Here is a 14,886-nt window from a genome sequence, read left to right on the forward strand (position 1 = left end):
AGGACGGGTTCCCAGCGGGCGATTGGCTAGTCATATTTTTTCAGTCGTTGATGGATGGACTGGAACGATCATATATGTTAAAGGCAAGTTGGTTCCAGGTTATTGTATACATCAAAATGGCATGTAAAAAGAATACCGAAGAACTCAGAAGGCCTCGGATTGTCGGCTGCCAGAAGTCCGGCCCTGCAATTTTTTTCTGAAACAATGACAAAACGCCTCCAGAAATTCCCACCAAATTTCCATGGAGGCTTTTAACCTGCCTAGATGCGCATGGCCGAGGAACAGAAGAGAGGCACTATCAGTACCCCGTGAGCGCAATCTAACTCCTTTCTTCTAAGGCCAACGAAAAAAGACAAACGATGTTCCTTTATTATGCGTTATCTGATTGATACTCCATCGAAGCATACGGAGGCCGCCCGCACGTCTACGGGCTCGCATAGCAAAAATTTATTTTCTAAATCAGGTAATTTCCTGTGGTTGGAAACATGGACTGCCTGCCGTCATGTCAAGAACCCTGAAATAGAACGCGTGCCGAGAAAGCCGTCTTACTCATTGTGTGTGGCCTTGGGAGAGTGGCTGACAGCGGCAGGCAGGGGCTGGAAGTATATAACATGTTGCATTTTCGTCAGCCTCATCCCTCAGCGAAATGCACCCCCAACTCCTCCGCGAAAGAGGAAGGTAAGACGACGACTGCATCACGGACTGGGCCACACGGCCTGGTCCGTCGATTTAATCGTCGTCAGCTATTCTATGCCAGACCCCGCCGCCTGATTAAAAGGTAAGAATTCCTGGTATCATTTCTTCAGATTCACAGACTGACTGACACATTGTGCTATGACAGGCTATGGCTTCTGGTTTGATCCAAAGGCAAGTCCATGGTTTCTTCAAGGCGGTATTGTTCGGAATACTTACAATTCCATCTTGAACAGATACTCGGCTCACATCCACTCGCGAGCCCCGCACTACCGCCCTTGGTGTAGCCAAACGGCTGCACTTTGGGCGGTAAAGGTCCCCAGAATCGCAGACGGGTTCTGGGGATACTGTCGGAAGAAGCGTTCGAAACCGAACGCTTCACCGGCAAAGCTCATTGGGTGGCCAAACGCCGCCCATGAGATCGATGACCGGCTGGGGCCCAACGCCCTAGCCGGTCTTGTGCAATCTATGTAAGTTGCACTTGCTTTACTCATTTTGAGCATCTACTTAATCGCACTCTTCCTTTCTCTTAGGTGTCTGAATATGTCTCACGAGGAAACTGTCTATGTACGTGTGCTCGCATTCTTTTATTCACATCTCTTACTCACTCTATCGACAGGTTATGTGCTCTATGGCTGCAATGAATCGTCTGAAATGCAATACTAACCCTACCCGTCGCGCGACTGCGGTCGCACCCCTACCGTCCCCCGGAGAGACCCCGCGGGTAGGCGGGGTCTCGCTGGCAAGAGAGCTGGACGGTAATGTAGGCGCCTCTCGAAATCGATCGAGGCGCCACTGTCGCATCCGCGCGCCTTCCGGCCGGATCGACAAAGCCCACCATCCGGTGGGAGTTTCTTTTCTAGAAAGCCAGCAGACGCCTCACGGCGTCGCGCAGGCCCTACTACCCTGAGCCGCCTCTGGGTAGTAAAGGCACACGTACTCGACACTCGTCGAGTACGAATTTTTTTCCCATACACCGGTGTGCCGCCTTGTCGTGGCGTATGGGCTAAACGCATTCGGTTCCACTTGTGGGATCAAATGCGGCCAAGAGCACACCACCTTCATTGATTTCCTACTTTCCTGTGCTTCCTCTTATTCCTCCGCTCAGCTCTAACCATTGACAGCATTTGAAGGTGAGTCAGATGTAGTATATTTTATCTTCCATTATACTGGTAGATAGTTGTACATACAATCCAATGATCAACTATCTTGCATGCAAAATAAATTAACCCTGAGGATAAGAAATATCTATTGCTCATTGTTTAATTAAGACAAAGCAAACAAGGGAAAGTATACCTGTTGAATCAAATGCACCATGTTCTTTTTCAAGTTGGAAAATTACTTGTCAAGTAAGAGCACATCCCGACTCACATCACGGAGAGTCATGTTTAAATTTTAAGAAACATTGTCAAGTAACAATAAGAGGAGGAGATGGTGTCTTATCGTTGAATAAAGAAATGCAACCAAAGAAAGAGGAGGGATTAACCTGTATCAATCGAATTGCAGCGCTTCTTAGTTAACCAGTCGGAATGGTGAAGTTGGCATGAATATTCATGTTTGAGTCGACAAATTCAGCAATAAACCCTTTCCCACAAGCTTCCGAAATGGCAGCAAAGATGCGCTCACGCTGCCTTGAACATCTCAGCACCTAACAATTGCATTCTCACCTCATGTTTCCTTCTACGTTCCTCCATATCTGCCTGCAACTTCAAGCGTTGTAACTCTGCGGCTGCCTGCTTCTCCTGCCCCTCGTTTTCCAGTTGTTTTAGCTTGATCTTCAGCTCCAGCATGCGATAGTCGCTTTGTTTTCCGGGTGCAGAACAATGTCCGTGTTTATAAGACTCGTGCCGGGTTTTGCTACGCGTAGTTCTCGAGCTAGATGTTGATATTTCCGAGACAGAATGGGAGTTTCTCCGCTTGACTGATACATGCGGTGTGTGGCTCCTATTAATAAAAGCAGGTTGTCATTAAATAATTCCTGGGACGAGGCAACGAAGAGGTTTTGGGCTCCGAGATACGCACTTTTTGATGCGTCGCCGGTGCTGTGATGGCTGGCCCCCTGTTTCCCCTTCAAATCCAGAAGCTTCACTATCCGAACTCGAAGGCGACATCTCGTCACTGTTCTGGAGAGCGCATTAACACGGTTTGGAATGAGATACACTGTATCACCGGCAGGCTTACAGTTGACATCCCGTGTGAAGGAGCAGAAGTAGTACGCCTCCTTCTCCTCCCACCCGATCTTTTAAGGTTACCCCTTAAATACTGGTTAAAGGTTGGGTTATTTCTCCAGTACTTGTGTAACCTGTCCCATAGGTATTCGGGAGGCAAAAATTCAGTTTCTGCTAACGTGAGGACGAGAAATGGGTTAGTAAAAAGTTAGAAAGAGCTAAGTGAAGGCTTATCTTGTTGCATCTTACCCGGTATTTCTCCAACCTTCCAAGTACCTCTCGGCTTAAATTCAATATCATCCAGTCGCAGAATACTATCGAGTTTGATTTCTGGCTTAGACTCCATAATTTCTTTGTTAACAGTTTGGTACGTCTTCTTCCACCTGGTAATGTGTCGTTACAAAGAAGGATATGTGGTTTATCAACCGATGGTCATAACACGTACCTCTCATGGATGTGATACTTTACCTGCATAGAAAACGGCATAAAGATCTTGTTCAACCTCTTGTCAATATCCGGCACATTTCGAACAAGCTGCTTTTTCAGGTGTGCGAGGGCATCCTCCAGATTGCCATGAATACCGTGTGCTTGAAGCCTTTGTGGAATGGTGCCGTCGTCGTCATCCGTTGAATAGAGATGCAGCGCAGCACGAGCGTAGCATGCTCCCAGGGTGAGAGTTTCGCCCCGGATGGGTACCGTGACGTCGAAAATGACGTCTCGTTCCTCGGGATGTCCATCTAGCCAGTCGAGCAAGTCAATGGCGCGCCGTGGGTTGTCCTCAAATCTGAAGTACACTAAGTAGAAGATTTCACGTTTGAAGCTAGAAGACTTGAATCAGAAAAAATCACTTACGACCAATGCCGGGCATGTGCAGAACTCCCTCTTTGTTAGGTTGGATAAACCAAAGACGGCCCCTGGCTTATATAGTCTACAAAGAAACGAGGTCAAGTAACGTATCATCATTGAATATATGCTACACGTCATCATCCTGTCAGAGAAGTTAACGTACAAGTTGACCAATGTCGGGCAAGATTAGGGAAGAAAGCAAATTTGAAGTGAGCTGGAATGAAGGTGACGTTATTGAACTTTAATTCCGCTAGCAGTAGGTTGACCGACCAGAGTGAGGGACAGTGACCAAAGTTACTGAGACAGGGATGAAACTTCGCGCCTGGTGCACCATGTAGATAAACAGGCTTTATATGTGCAATTGGATGAATCATACTCCTCCCAGTAAGTTTGAAGAAGAGGAAAGTAAGCTCACCGACATTCAGATACATGAGTTGATTCACACAGCGAACCTATTCTATCACATTCACCGGCACCGTCAAGTTTTCCCCGTTCACGCATACACATATACAAGCGAGAACATCTTCGAGGTGATGCTAAGACTGCACAAGCGTGTTGCGTAAACCTATAGAGGGAGAACACTTATACAAGGATCACTACGTGAGGTGACCGTGACGAGGGAGGGCTGAGCTGGATGATAGGTTTGGAATTGGGGTTGAATGTGGACACAGAGGATGTGGTGGGAACTACAGACGTGCGTAGAGAAGTTGTGGGGCCCTGAAAGGAGAGGAAAAGAGGAGGAGAAGGAAGATGGCAGTAAGAAGTGCTAGATGAGCAGCTTCGACGCTGCAGAATGCTTGTTGATAAAAGCAATGAGTCGGTATACGGGAGTTTCTTCGAGTAAGGACGAACATTTACTAACCTGTCAATATATCCACACATAGACAACGACGTCCTCCACAACTCAGTGTTCTACACCAAAACATAAGGATCGAGACATGACAGAAAAAGCACCGCCAACGCATTCTTCTGAATCACATGGAACACTGGGCAAACTTTGTAGTAAGAGTGGTGTCGTTTTCATTGTCGTGGCTGTAAAGTTGAAACCCTTGATGATGTTCGAGGGTCAAATCAAGACTCGAGACTCGTGTTCGTGTTAATTAAATTAAAGTTGTTTCTCTTTTTACTGTAGACACACGGATCAGAAAAACTTTCATCAAGCATGTCATGACTCGCTCGATCGCCACCACTCAGCCACTTGCGTTAACATAGTCTCTGTGGGGCTCGATGAACCTACAATGAACTGTGTTGTTTTTCGAGTTCAAATCAAGTCCTTAAATTACTTTACGCTTGAATTGGCAATTCCACTACTAGACAAATGCTACTCTGCTGGGATACAGTATGTCATTTTTTTACCTCTTCTATCGTTACTGAAGCATTTGTACACTTAGTATTAGCTATCCGAGTCTCGGAAGTCGTAGTCCGATAACGTTTGTTGGGGCCCTCGGACTGATGCTGTGTCAATGTGATTTCCATTAGTTGAAAACACCAACGGCAAGTTCCTATCTCAACTGATTTCAAGATTCCAAGAATACAACGACCGCGTCTCTCGAACCCGCATGGCACATGTACAACATCTACTCACACATTATGTTCCCGAAGGCTGTTGTGGAAATCCCAGGACGACTTCAAAATTGATGACACACGTCCAAGGTCGAATCATGTTCTGAAAATAGGGGTTCACTGAGAAGTATTCGGAGATACAGCCACCCGGTGAACGACTCAGATCTGCAGAGAAAATGCAGGACGAAATCACGGCACAACGGGCGCTTAATTAGCACAGTCGTTTAAAGACGTACATGATGGTTAAACAGGTAGAGATTGAATATGTTATACTGCACGTAAAGGAAGATCTGATTAATATTTAGCTATACACACATCTCCAGAACAATGATGGGCGGGCTTGGTTAATGTGTGCACCAGCACAACGGGGGAGTTTTGCACAAGATGGACAGCATGATAAATTGTACCGGCGCATTGTTCTATATATGCCTCTGTATTCTCACAGTGATGTTATCTTCCACTTGGTCGTCTCATGGTACAAACGTATCAGTGATTGGGTCAAAGCAGAACACACTGAATATGTTCCTGACTGCGCCAGTTTATCTTCGCACTGTTTCCACTCATCAAGTCAAAATTGGCGGGGCACTGACAGATGCAGGTATAGATTATAACCTCGCGCTTAAAGAATTTAGTGACAATCGATTGGCCAATATCCTTGAAACGATTGTGCTCTGGTCGTACCCTTGAGACTTGCAGTATTGCTAGAAATCATGGATATATTCGGAAATGTTGTTTATTTATTCTATCAATCGAGCAGTGGCTAGGGTCAAGCATCAAAGTGGCGGAACTATTTGGACTTTGCCGCCACTCCCCTAGTTATGGACATGTAGCAAAGATTTTGATTGTTGTACTATAATCCAAGACGGTAAAGTGGAACAAAGCAACCCATATGTAGGAGGCAGTGCAAAGAGAAAACAAATAAATAGAATCGACAATAGATGAGAGCAGCGTTTGTTACGAGAAAGAAGGCAGAATCCTCAGCCATTATTGGTCGGGTACAACAGTTCTCGGTGGAGATCAATGGAAGGAGTTTTACGAAGAAATTCATCAAGAGTCTTCAGGGCAGTGTCAGCTGTCATGCGGTCCTGAGGATTAGGTACGCAAAGAGCCTGCCAAAGTCTGTCGACCTCATCCAGCCCGGTCTTATTGGAGTGTCAGTATGATTTATACAGACAAAATTTTAGCTTGACTACTCACCAACAGAAAAATGCGTAGATCGTTTCCCAACTCCCACATATCCAATTTGAATGGGCAATATGGCTCCTTCGTTCTAAGTTCCGGCGCAATACTACGACCGAATTGTTCTAGATCCCGATGAAACGATGTGCACACCCTATCCGACTCTAAGGAGTCCGCTGGAAAGTCAACTGCAGTTTCAAAATCGATCATGTATACCCTAGGACGAGCCACGGTTGTGCGTTTAGTCAAAGACTCGGGCATCCATTCAACCATAAAGTTAGGTAGATATAGATCCTGTATATGATATTCAAAAGACGAAACGCCTTCAAGTAACAGGAAACCTACACGATGCGCAATAAGGTTTTGGTGGAGATATGCAGTTGCCTGTAGAAATTTAGAAATTTTGGTAAATATGTGTCGAATATGGGGAATAAACATGAACCCACCTCAAAAGCCTGGAGCACCATGTATAAGGCGTCTTCAACGGAGCATGACTCTGGATAGAGAAGGACCTCATGAAGATCGAAAATAAGCTTTGGGACAGCTATAATGACAATATCCTGGAAGTAAACCTCGTGTAAAATAGGCAGAATGTGGTTGCTGCTTAGCAACTGGTCTGGAGGGGATGCAAGTCGCTTCATAATTCGCAGGTGGGTCTGTCCTTCGCCTGATAGGGCAACTACACGAAGAACGACGTCGCGAATTCCATTCATACGAGCAGCGTGGTGAAGGCACACCGTTATAAAACTAAACCTCCGCCATCTTACCCATGATATATTTGGGGCGCTGTGCGAAGTCAAGTATAAGAAATTATCTCCCTGTGGAGGCAGATCATAATCCCAAAGCTGTTGCCCGGGGGTGGTTGTCCACAGCTGAAAATTATGCTGTTCGAGCAGAGGTCGGAGTTCGTCCCATACTTCTACGTATTTTTCGAAGCTGAGAAATTTCCAAGTTTCGAGATCTTTTGGTAGCTGAAATTCAAGATAGATTATTCCTGAGCCTAGCGTGGTGAACTGAAGGACAACATACCTTTTCACGACGAGGTGATTTGGGGACCTTTTTCCTGGACTGTTTGATGGAAAGGAGAGATATAGCACTGGCTGTCACAACAAAGGTGAAAGCACCGAGGACCAGTAATGAGGTGGATTGTGAGCCGCGAATCATTCAAGTTGAACCAAGCGGTATGGGTTGTGGGAGAATTTAAGATTGGTGTTGACGTACGCATGTAGTAGCAACACTTAAACCAAGCTTAAACCCTAACCTAATCACAATAGCCAAACAAATAAACGAGAATGCGACATTCCTACATTAGGTATTCATGTGACGCTTCCCTGGTTATGCCGCCGGGTTTACAGTGTTTTCCGATGAGCAAAAATCGGAAGGCTATATGCAGTGGTTTAGATGATGTAGAACTCAATGGTTGGGAAACCGTAAGAAACGGTAGACAATCAATATATTTATGGCACAATGACCGTTAGAAGGAGCTTGAAAACTGCCGCCGCCACTGGCCAGTGGCCACGATAGTCCCCAGGATAACTGATTGCAATCAAAAAGCGGAAAGAGTATCACAATTAAAGGATACATTGAACCATCTCGTCAGAAACTAAAGATATAAGCACACTCAGGGCAGCTAAAATTATTTCAAGCTGCCGCTTGCACCTGAAAATTGTATTTAGGTTCTCAAAAGTCGGGGGGCGGTTGGAGAAAGTGGGAGGCTGGTGTTTTAAGGAAGGTGTTAACGAAGTCACATTATAGGAGTGTCGCAGTTTCACGGACTGCTTACCTGGTAACAAAGCAATCGTGCTGTTGGCTCATTAAATCCAGTGTAGTGCGGTCTGCAAATTTCAATCGATAGAACCCCTGGATATTTATGAGATGATAGATCTAAGCCGCCATGATGTCTATATCCACTTACACCATTTCTTGCGGACTCATGTACGCCGATGAGAAGGCCGACGTACGCGGTGTCGCCAACGTAGAACAGAATATGTTCCTTTTGCAAAATTAAGCGGACAGGCAAGCATGTATAAAGAATAAATTTTCTTACCTGTAGGTTTCCCGGTTTTAAATTGAGGTGGTCATTTCGCCGCTAGACGTTTGATATTACCTCCACGTTTAAACTTGGAAAAGCAGAAATCAAGCATACAACATCAGCGTTCGGATGCGGGTCATAGTGGGGACCAGTGGGAGGATATTGGGTCCAAGGAGGATGGTTGATGTTAGACATGCTAGATAGAAGCGTTGAAGGTATGCTTAAGATGGGGGCTAAAAGGGGAGTCGAATGACACAAGTCCTCTACCTTTGGTAGACCTATTTATGTGTTCTACGTTTTTCATATCGATTGTCGAATGCACCATTACTGGTCCAATCGATAAATATCTGATGAGTCACAGATCCATTCCATGACTTCCATGCTATGGGAGTAATATGTGTTCAAGCCTCAAGGCATTTCTAACCCAGTTGAAGCTAAACATCTCCGATGTGCGACATTTTTTAGCGGGCTGCGTCTTCGGTGCTTTTCTGAACCAACGAAAGGTTCCCCACGCCACTGAATAACTTGCCACTGACCAATTATACGCTGTACGAGTCTCAAAGAACCGAAGACTTCATGTTCACAATAATTTCATTGTATATAGTACTGAGTAACCTAATCACATCCTTTAAGGCAATATAGTTTTGCTTACATGGCAGCAACATTTAGTCAAATTTTTATAAAACATTATCTGAAGGCCGTGAGTAATTCTTGATGTAGTACTTTTACTATCAATACAGCTCCCAGGAAGCAGACACGTTGCCTTTGTTAGCGAGAGGTTCTCACCGCTCTGCCCTTATTCTACTTCTGATTATACCCCGGGAAGCGCTTCTTCGCATAAGAGCAGAATAGAAGCACTTGTTTAAGAAGAGATACATGAGTGTGTATACACACTGAAAGTTGACCATACAGACGACAAAGTATAATGACGTCACCCCTGGTATTCGGGCGCCTAAGTGTTAATGAGCTTTGAGCAGCATGTTGGGGGCAATATTCTCTTGAAGACCTAATATGCCTCTATGGACAAGTAGTATTTAGTGAGGAAAACTCTTCTTCGATGCAGTGGCGGCGTGTGTAAGGCATGTGCGCGTGGTTGTGTGTGCAAACACATTGTGAGTCACAGCTGATAGATGTCCGAATTCTCCGTGATGCCACCAAAAAGGACCACTGAGACTCTGAGTCATACGTTAAGTCAGTTGGAAAAGTTTTTGTTCCCTGAGAAAAAAGGTGCACCAACTATCTTAATTGCTGTGCCCGTTCTATAAGATCCTCGGCCACGAAGCTCAATACAAAGATCGGGGTCATATTGGAATATTTTAAGTTGAACGTAGAAATGGTATAGTAAGATAAGGAAGTACCTTCTGCTTCTCTTTTCTTTTCTATCACGCCATTGTTGGAGCATTTGTGTGCTTGGTTGCATGTTATCCCCAGGGTCGTACATATCTGGCATAGGCCACGACCTTCAGACGACCTCAGTTGAATCAAACTTGTCGAAATCCGAACGCGAGAAGATGAGGAGTATGGGAAACATACGACGCAAATGGAATGGACTCGAGTGACTGAGAAGAAGGATTCTGATTAAGAAACGGAGTTGCCGAGGAATTAACGAGGAGATACGAGGTTTTTCATGATAGTCTACAATGAATGAGACTGATAGGATGGAATGGGATGGACGACGAGTAAATGACCTGATTCATGGGGAGATACATGCTTGATGACCTTGAGAGTCATGTCGAAGGGCGGTGGGCGCTTGAAATCCTCCACTGTTTCATGTTCTATAGCAATGTAAGACGCTTGTTACTACATATATAATCTCAAACAATTGGAATTTGAATGAGAATGAGGGACATAGTTTTCATTGCAACACGGACAATAGCTCTCTGGTACTAACTGAGCCTGTCAACTGGAGGAACGACATTACAATCTACCTTGGGAAACTGTATTCCTATCCGAGATCTCAGATCAAACATCCAAATTCTCATAGACAACGCCAAAAAATTAGGTAAACCCGCCCATACGTAGGTAGCCAGTACAAAGAGAAATCAAATAAATTCAATCGACAATAGATGACAGCAGCTTTCGGTTACGAGAAAAATGGCAGAATCCTCACTCATAATTGGTGGGGTCCAATATCTTTTTGTGGAGATCAATGGAAGGAGTTTTACGAAGAAATTCATCAAGAGTCTTCAGGGCAGTGTCAGCTGTCATGCGGTCCGGAGGATTAGGTTCGCAAAGGGCCTGACACAGTCTGTCGACCTCGTCCAGTCCGGTCTTGTTGGAGAGTCATTAATACTTATACAGACAAAATTTTAGCTTGATTACTCACCAATAGAGTGATACGTAGATCATTTCCCAACTGCCACATATCCAATTTAAAAGGGCAATAGGGCTCCTTCGTTCTAAGTTCCGGCGCGATATAGCGACCAAATTGATCTAGGTCCCGATGAAACGATGTGCACATCCTATCCGACTCTAAGGAGTCTGCTGGAAATTCAACTGCAGTTTCAAAATCGATCATGTATACCCTAGGACGAGCCACGGTTGTGCGTTGAGTCAAAGACTCCGGCATCCATTCAACCATAAAGTTAGGTAGATATAGATCCTAGATATGATAGTCATATAAGAAGAAACACATTCAAGTAACCGGAAACATACACGATGCGCAATAAGGTTTTGGTGGAGATATGCAGTTGCCTGTAAAGGTTTTTGTAAATATATGTCGAATCCGGGGAAGAAACAACATGAACCCACCTCAAAAGCCTGGAGCACCATGTATAAGGCGTCTTCAACGGAGTTCGACTCTGTATAGCGAAGGACCTCACGAAGATCGAAAATAAGCTTTGGGACGGCTATAATGACGATATCCTGGAAATAAATTTCGTATAAAATAGGCAGAATGTGGTTGCTGCTTAACAACTGGTCTGGAGGGGATGCAAGTCGCTTTATAATTCGCAGGTGGGTCTGTCCTTCGCCTGATAGTGCAACTACACGAAGAACGACGTCGCGAATTCCATTCATGCGAGCAGCGTGGTTAAGACACGCCGTCATAACACCGAATCTGCGCCATCTTACCCATGACTTATTTGGCGTGCTGTGTGAAGTTAAGTAGAAGAAATTATCTCCCTGTGGAGGAAGATCATATTCCCAGAGCTGTTGCCCGAGCGTGGTTCTCCACAGCAGAAAATTATGCTGCTCGAGCAGAGGTCGGAGTTCGTCCCATACTTCTACGTATTTTTCGAAGTTGAGAAACTTCCAAGTTTCGAGATCTTTTGGTAGCTGACAATACGAGGTAGATTATTCCTGAGCCTAGCGTGGTGAACTGAAGGACAACATACCTTTTCACGACGGGGTGATTTGTGGACCTTTTTCCTGGACTGTTTAATGGAAAGGAGAGATATAGCACTCGCTGTCACAGCAACAGTGAAAGTACCAAGGATCAGTATCATTGAAGTTGAACCAAGCGGTTGTGGGAGAATTTAAGATTGGTGTTAACGTACGTACCTAGCAACACTTCAACCTCTCTTACGGGAAGTTGCCGTAATCATCGTTAGAACCGAACAAAGACGCGCAAGGGAGGTGCGCGCGCTGTGCGCTATGATTCAGAATATTTTTTGGCAGACAATTCAAGGTGGAGTCTTGGCCTGCAAAACTATTACTATAACTTCCCGAATTCCTGTGTGGTACGCCCGGGCTGCGCTATACATATACTTCTGAGGGCGAAGACCAAAACTGGATCACACGAAAGTTTCAAGGCGACTATACAAACTTGACCCTGGACGACAGACTTTGACAACAAAGAAAGCAGTTCTGGGAAGACCTGCCTAATATTGACCAGAAATTGACCGACATCTTTGCACGGTAGGTTCCGTGCAAGTACCCAGCTCCTTCATTCTCATGGAGAACTGCGACCAAATCCATTGCAATACGACCCATCAAGCGCCTGAAATCGAATGCCCAATCCGCAGAAACGATGCAAAAAATTAGTTAACGTGAATATCCATACTCAAACCAATGACACCTCCGTATTCAATACACATCCGTCACAGCCACCTAGGATTTGTCGAATTCCCTGCACCGCTTCCGCCGCCAGTCTTTGTATCTCCACCCGGAGCCCCATCCAACACCTTAATATAATAGCTAAAGAACAGCACTTTAAACGCGATGGCGATGCCCGTATGGAGCGCTGCGAGGAGGATTATGAGCAGTCGTGTGGCTTTTGCTTCGGCCTATATTGTGAAGAAAGGGTGAAAGGATATTTGTGAGTGTTATTCATAGAAACAAAAGTGTGGAAGGTCGAGGTCGAGAGGAAAAAGACGCACTGATGCCAAAATGGGGTATACATTTAACCCGAGGAAGTAACCTGAGAGTCCCCATGCAATCCCAACGAGGACATAGCGCAAAATGCGGACTGGAATAACACACAGGAACTGCACGCGCAAACGGAAAATTGTGATTCAGCGGTCAGAACGGCGCAAAGAGCATGCCACTCACCGATACTGGAATCCACACGAACTGGCTGTATCCCCACACTGCGACTGCCTCAACCACGCTCCACTCCCCTACACCCAGGTACCGCAGGCCAAGCCACAGTAGTACGGGCAGCGCGAGTCCATACAGGTACACGAGCGATACTGCGATACTGAGCAAGCCAAAGTCGTAATCGAATGGGTCTGCGCCTACTGGGGACATATAACTCGTTATGGACGCGGCGAGGGATGACGATAAATATAGGGCAAATATGAGGGTGGTCAGCGTCCAGAAGGGGCCATAGAGGTCGGGCGGGTTGAGCGATGAAGAGAAGTAAGTGCGGAAGGAAGGGGTCCAAGGCATAAGTGTCGTGTAGCACCGCTCGAGGACAGTTTTGGTATCTATGTCAAAGTACGGTTGGTAGTACTCAATATTCCAGAAGCTCCCGCTGCCTTTGCGTTGGTTGGCCTCGTCGGAGATGTAACCTGTAGGTCAGTTGAATGTGATTGGATATAAAGATGCATAGAGTATCCAGGACGTACGGCGGTCGGTATTCCCGACACCGGGACTGCGTTGTGCGCTAGATACGCCATGAGCGGAGGCGTCGGCGCCGAGAAATGCTGTTGGATGGATGTGAGCGACGACAACGACACTGGTGGGTTATGAACGCGGAATAGCGCATACATTTGAACTGGAGGCCTTCGGGGCCTTCCTCCAAGCGCTATCATCGTCGTCAATTTAGCACGGAGAATGATAAAATGGATACGCACGTCGTCGGCTTCTACTTGGACGTAGGCCATTGGTGGTATGCCCGCTGTGGGTGGTGGTGGTGAGGTAGTGTTGTCGTAGTCGTGGTCGTGGTCACGGCTAGAATGATGATGGTTCATAGTCGGACCCCAGACACCTATCTTCGTCGTCTCCGACGCCGTGTCTGGCTATCATCTTGAACTTCATCTTTGTTGTTTGATATCCGGCGTCGAGCTCCGCCCAGTCTACAACCCCTGCGCCAACCGAAGATGACGATGTACCGGACATGAACTGGTATTTAGGGCGATAAGACAGCTACACCGCGGATTCCATGATGCTTTGACCAAACCCAAATCTTTCGCATATATCCAGTATCTCGATGGGCCTCCTGTTTTCAGGATACACAAACGGGCATCTATACATCCAAGTATCGGTCATCATCGCTGCAAATGTATTGGATATACACATTCTTAGCTATCTCTCGATGTATCGACAGAGGCCGCAAGTTCCACTTTTGCGGCTCTACGATGGCATCTAGGTCATATCAATCTCTATCTGCTTCTCGCTAGCTTGCAGAATCTTCCCTGAGTTGACCATTCAAGGCTGCACTACGCTCTATGCATGAGTAGCTGCTTCTTGGTCGGCATTACAATTTTCCTGCGCGCCAGACCTGTGTGTCCGAGGCCCACACAGTCTTCATTGATGTATCGTAAGGTAAATTATGCAGTCATATGGGTTACAGCAGATAAATATTCTTATCAGGAGCAATCCATCCAGGCATTCAAGTTTTCAAGTGTGGCTATCTCCATATTCTTAATCGTATTTTCATTGAGTCATACATCTAAACGCTTTCACTCTCTTTCTCCTTCAATCTAGAGTTCCTATATCACGGATGTGCCAGTTATATAAACCCTACCAAGATCTACAAAGTTCCAAAAATTCGAATAGATGAACAAGAAATTAGAGTTGATCTCCCAAGTCATTGAAAATCGTGGTATCGGCGTTTAAAATTGACAGGGGTCTGTCAAGTGAAACCGAATAATACCCTGCATCAAATGGACTTAATTTAAGGAGAGAGTGAGGTAATTAAGAGTTGCCATTGCCTATTGAGCTTGTCCAGACTGCCTTTGATTGAAGAATGAAAGCCGATGACAAAGTTGTTGTTGCTTTCAAGCCAAAGCTTCTCTCTTT

The 14,886-nt window shown here is 45.6% G+C and overlaps 5 protein-coding genes across 5 annotated transcripts; 1 reads left to right on the plus strand and 4 right to left on the minus strand.

Annotated features, from left to right (window-relative positions):
* Nucleotides 1-611: 611 nt before the first annotated feature.
* On the plus strand, nucleotides 612-1,603 carry JR316_0013028 (uncharacterized protein; the record flags this gene model as incomplete). The annotated part of the gene is made up of 4 exons (XM_047898643.1): nucleotides 612-778; nucleotides 930-1,163; nucleotides 1,227-1,260; nucleotides 1,313-1,603. The coding sequence occupies 4 exons, from the start codon at nucleotides 612-614 to the stop codon at nucleotides 1,601-1,603; spliced, it is 726 nt and encodes a 241-aa protein (XP_047742191.1).
* A 712-nt stretch (nucleotides 1,604-2,315) lies between these two features.
* JR316_0013029 (uncharacterized protein) lies at nucleotides 2,316-3,729 on the minus strand (the record flags this gene model as incomplete). Its single annotated transcript, XM_047898644.1, has 6 exons — nucleotides 2,316-2,637; nucleotides 2,716-2,816; nucleotides 2,875-3,035; nucleotides 3,111-3,244; nucleotides 3,307-3,655; nucleotides 3,714-3,729. 6 exons carry the CDS (start codon nucleotides 3,727-3,729, stop codon nucleotides 2,316-2,318), a joined length of 1,083 nt encoding a protein of 360 aa, XP_047742192.1.
* A 2,518-nt stretch (nucleotides 3,730-6,247) lies between these two features.
* Nucleotides 6,248-7,613, minus strand: JR316_0013030 (uncharacterized protein; the record flags this gene model as incomplete). The annotated part of the gene is made up of 4 exons (XM_047898645.1): nucleotides 6,248-6,412; nucleotides 6,468-6,833; nucleotides 6,896-7,420; nucleotides 7,479-7,613. The coding sequence occupies 4 exons, from the start codon at nucleotides 7,611-7,613 to the stop codon at nucleotides 6,248-6,250; spliced, it is 1,191 nt and encodes a 396-aa protein (XP_047742193.1).
* A 2,974-nt stretch (nucleotides 7,614-10,587) lies between these two features.
* On the minus strand, nucleotides 10,588-11,927 carry JR316_0013031 (uncharacterized protein; the record flags this gene model as incomplete). The annotated part of the gene is made up of 5 exons (XM_047898646.1): nucleotides 10,588-10,752; nucleotides 10,808-11,083; nucleotides 11,137-11,175; nucleotides 11,233-11,757; nucleotides 11,817-11,927. 5 exons carry the CDS (start codon nucleotides 11,925-11,927, stop codon nucleotides 10,588-10,590), a joined length of 1,116 nt encoding a protein of 371 aa, XP_047742194.1.
* A 594-nt stretch (nucleotides 11,928-12,521) lies between these two features.
* JR316_0013032 (Protein YIPF1) lies at nucleotides 12,522-13,748 on the minus strand (the record flags this gene model as incomplete). Its single annotated transcript, XM_047898647.1, has 6 exons — nucleotides 12,522-12,707; nucleotides 12,801-12,908; nucleotides 12,973-13,433; nucleotides 13,491-13,568; nucleotides 13,633-13,669; nucleotides 13,719-13,748. The coding sequence occupies 6 exons, from the start codon at nucleotides 13,746-13,748 to the stop codon at nucleotides 12,522-12,524; spliced, it is 900 nt and encodes a 299-aa protein (XP_047742195.1).
* Nucleotides 13,749-14,886: the final 1,138 nt, after the last annotated feature.

This window comes from Psilocybe cubensis, chromosome 13 (genome assembly GCF_017499595.1).
Source record: "Psilocybe cubensis strain MGC-MH-2018 chromosome 13, whole genome shotgun sequence".
Classification (NCBI taxonomy): domain Eukaryota; kingdom Fungi; phylum Basidiomycota; class Agaricomycetes; order Agaricales; family Agrocybaceae; genus Psilocybe; species Psilocybe cubensis.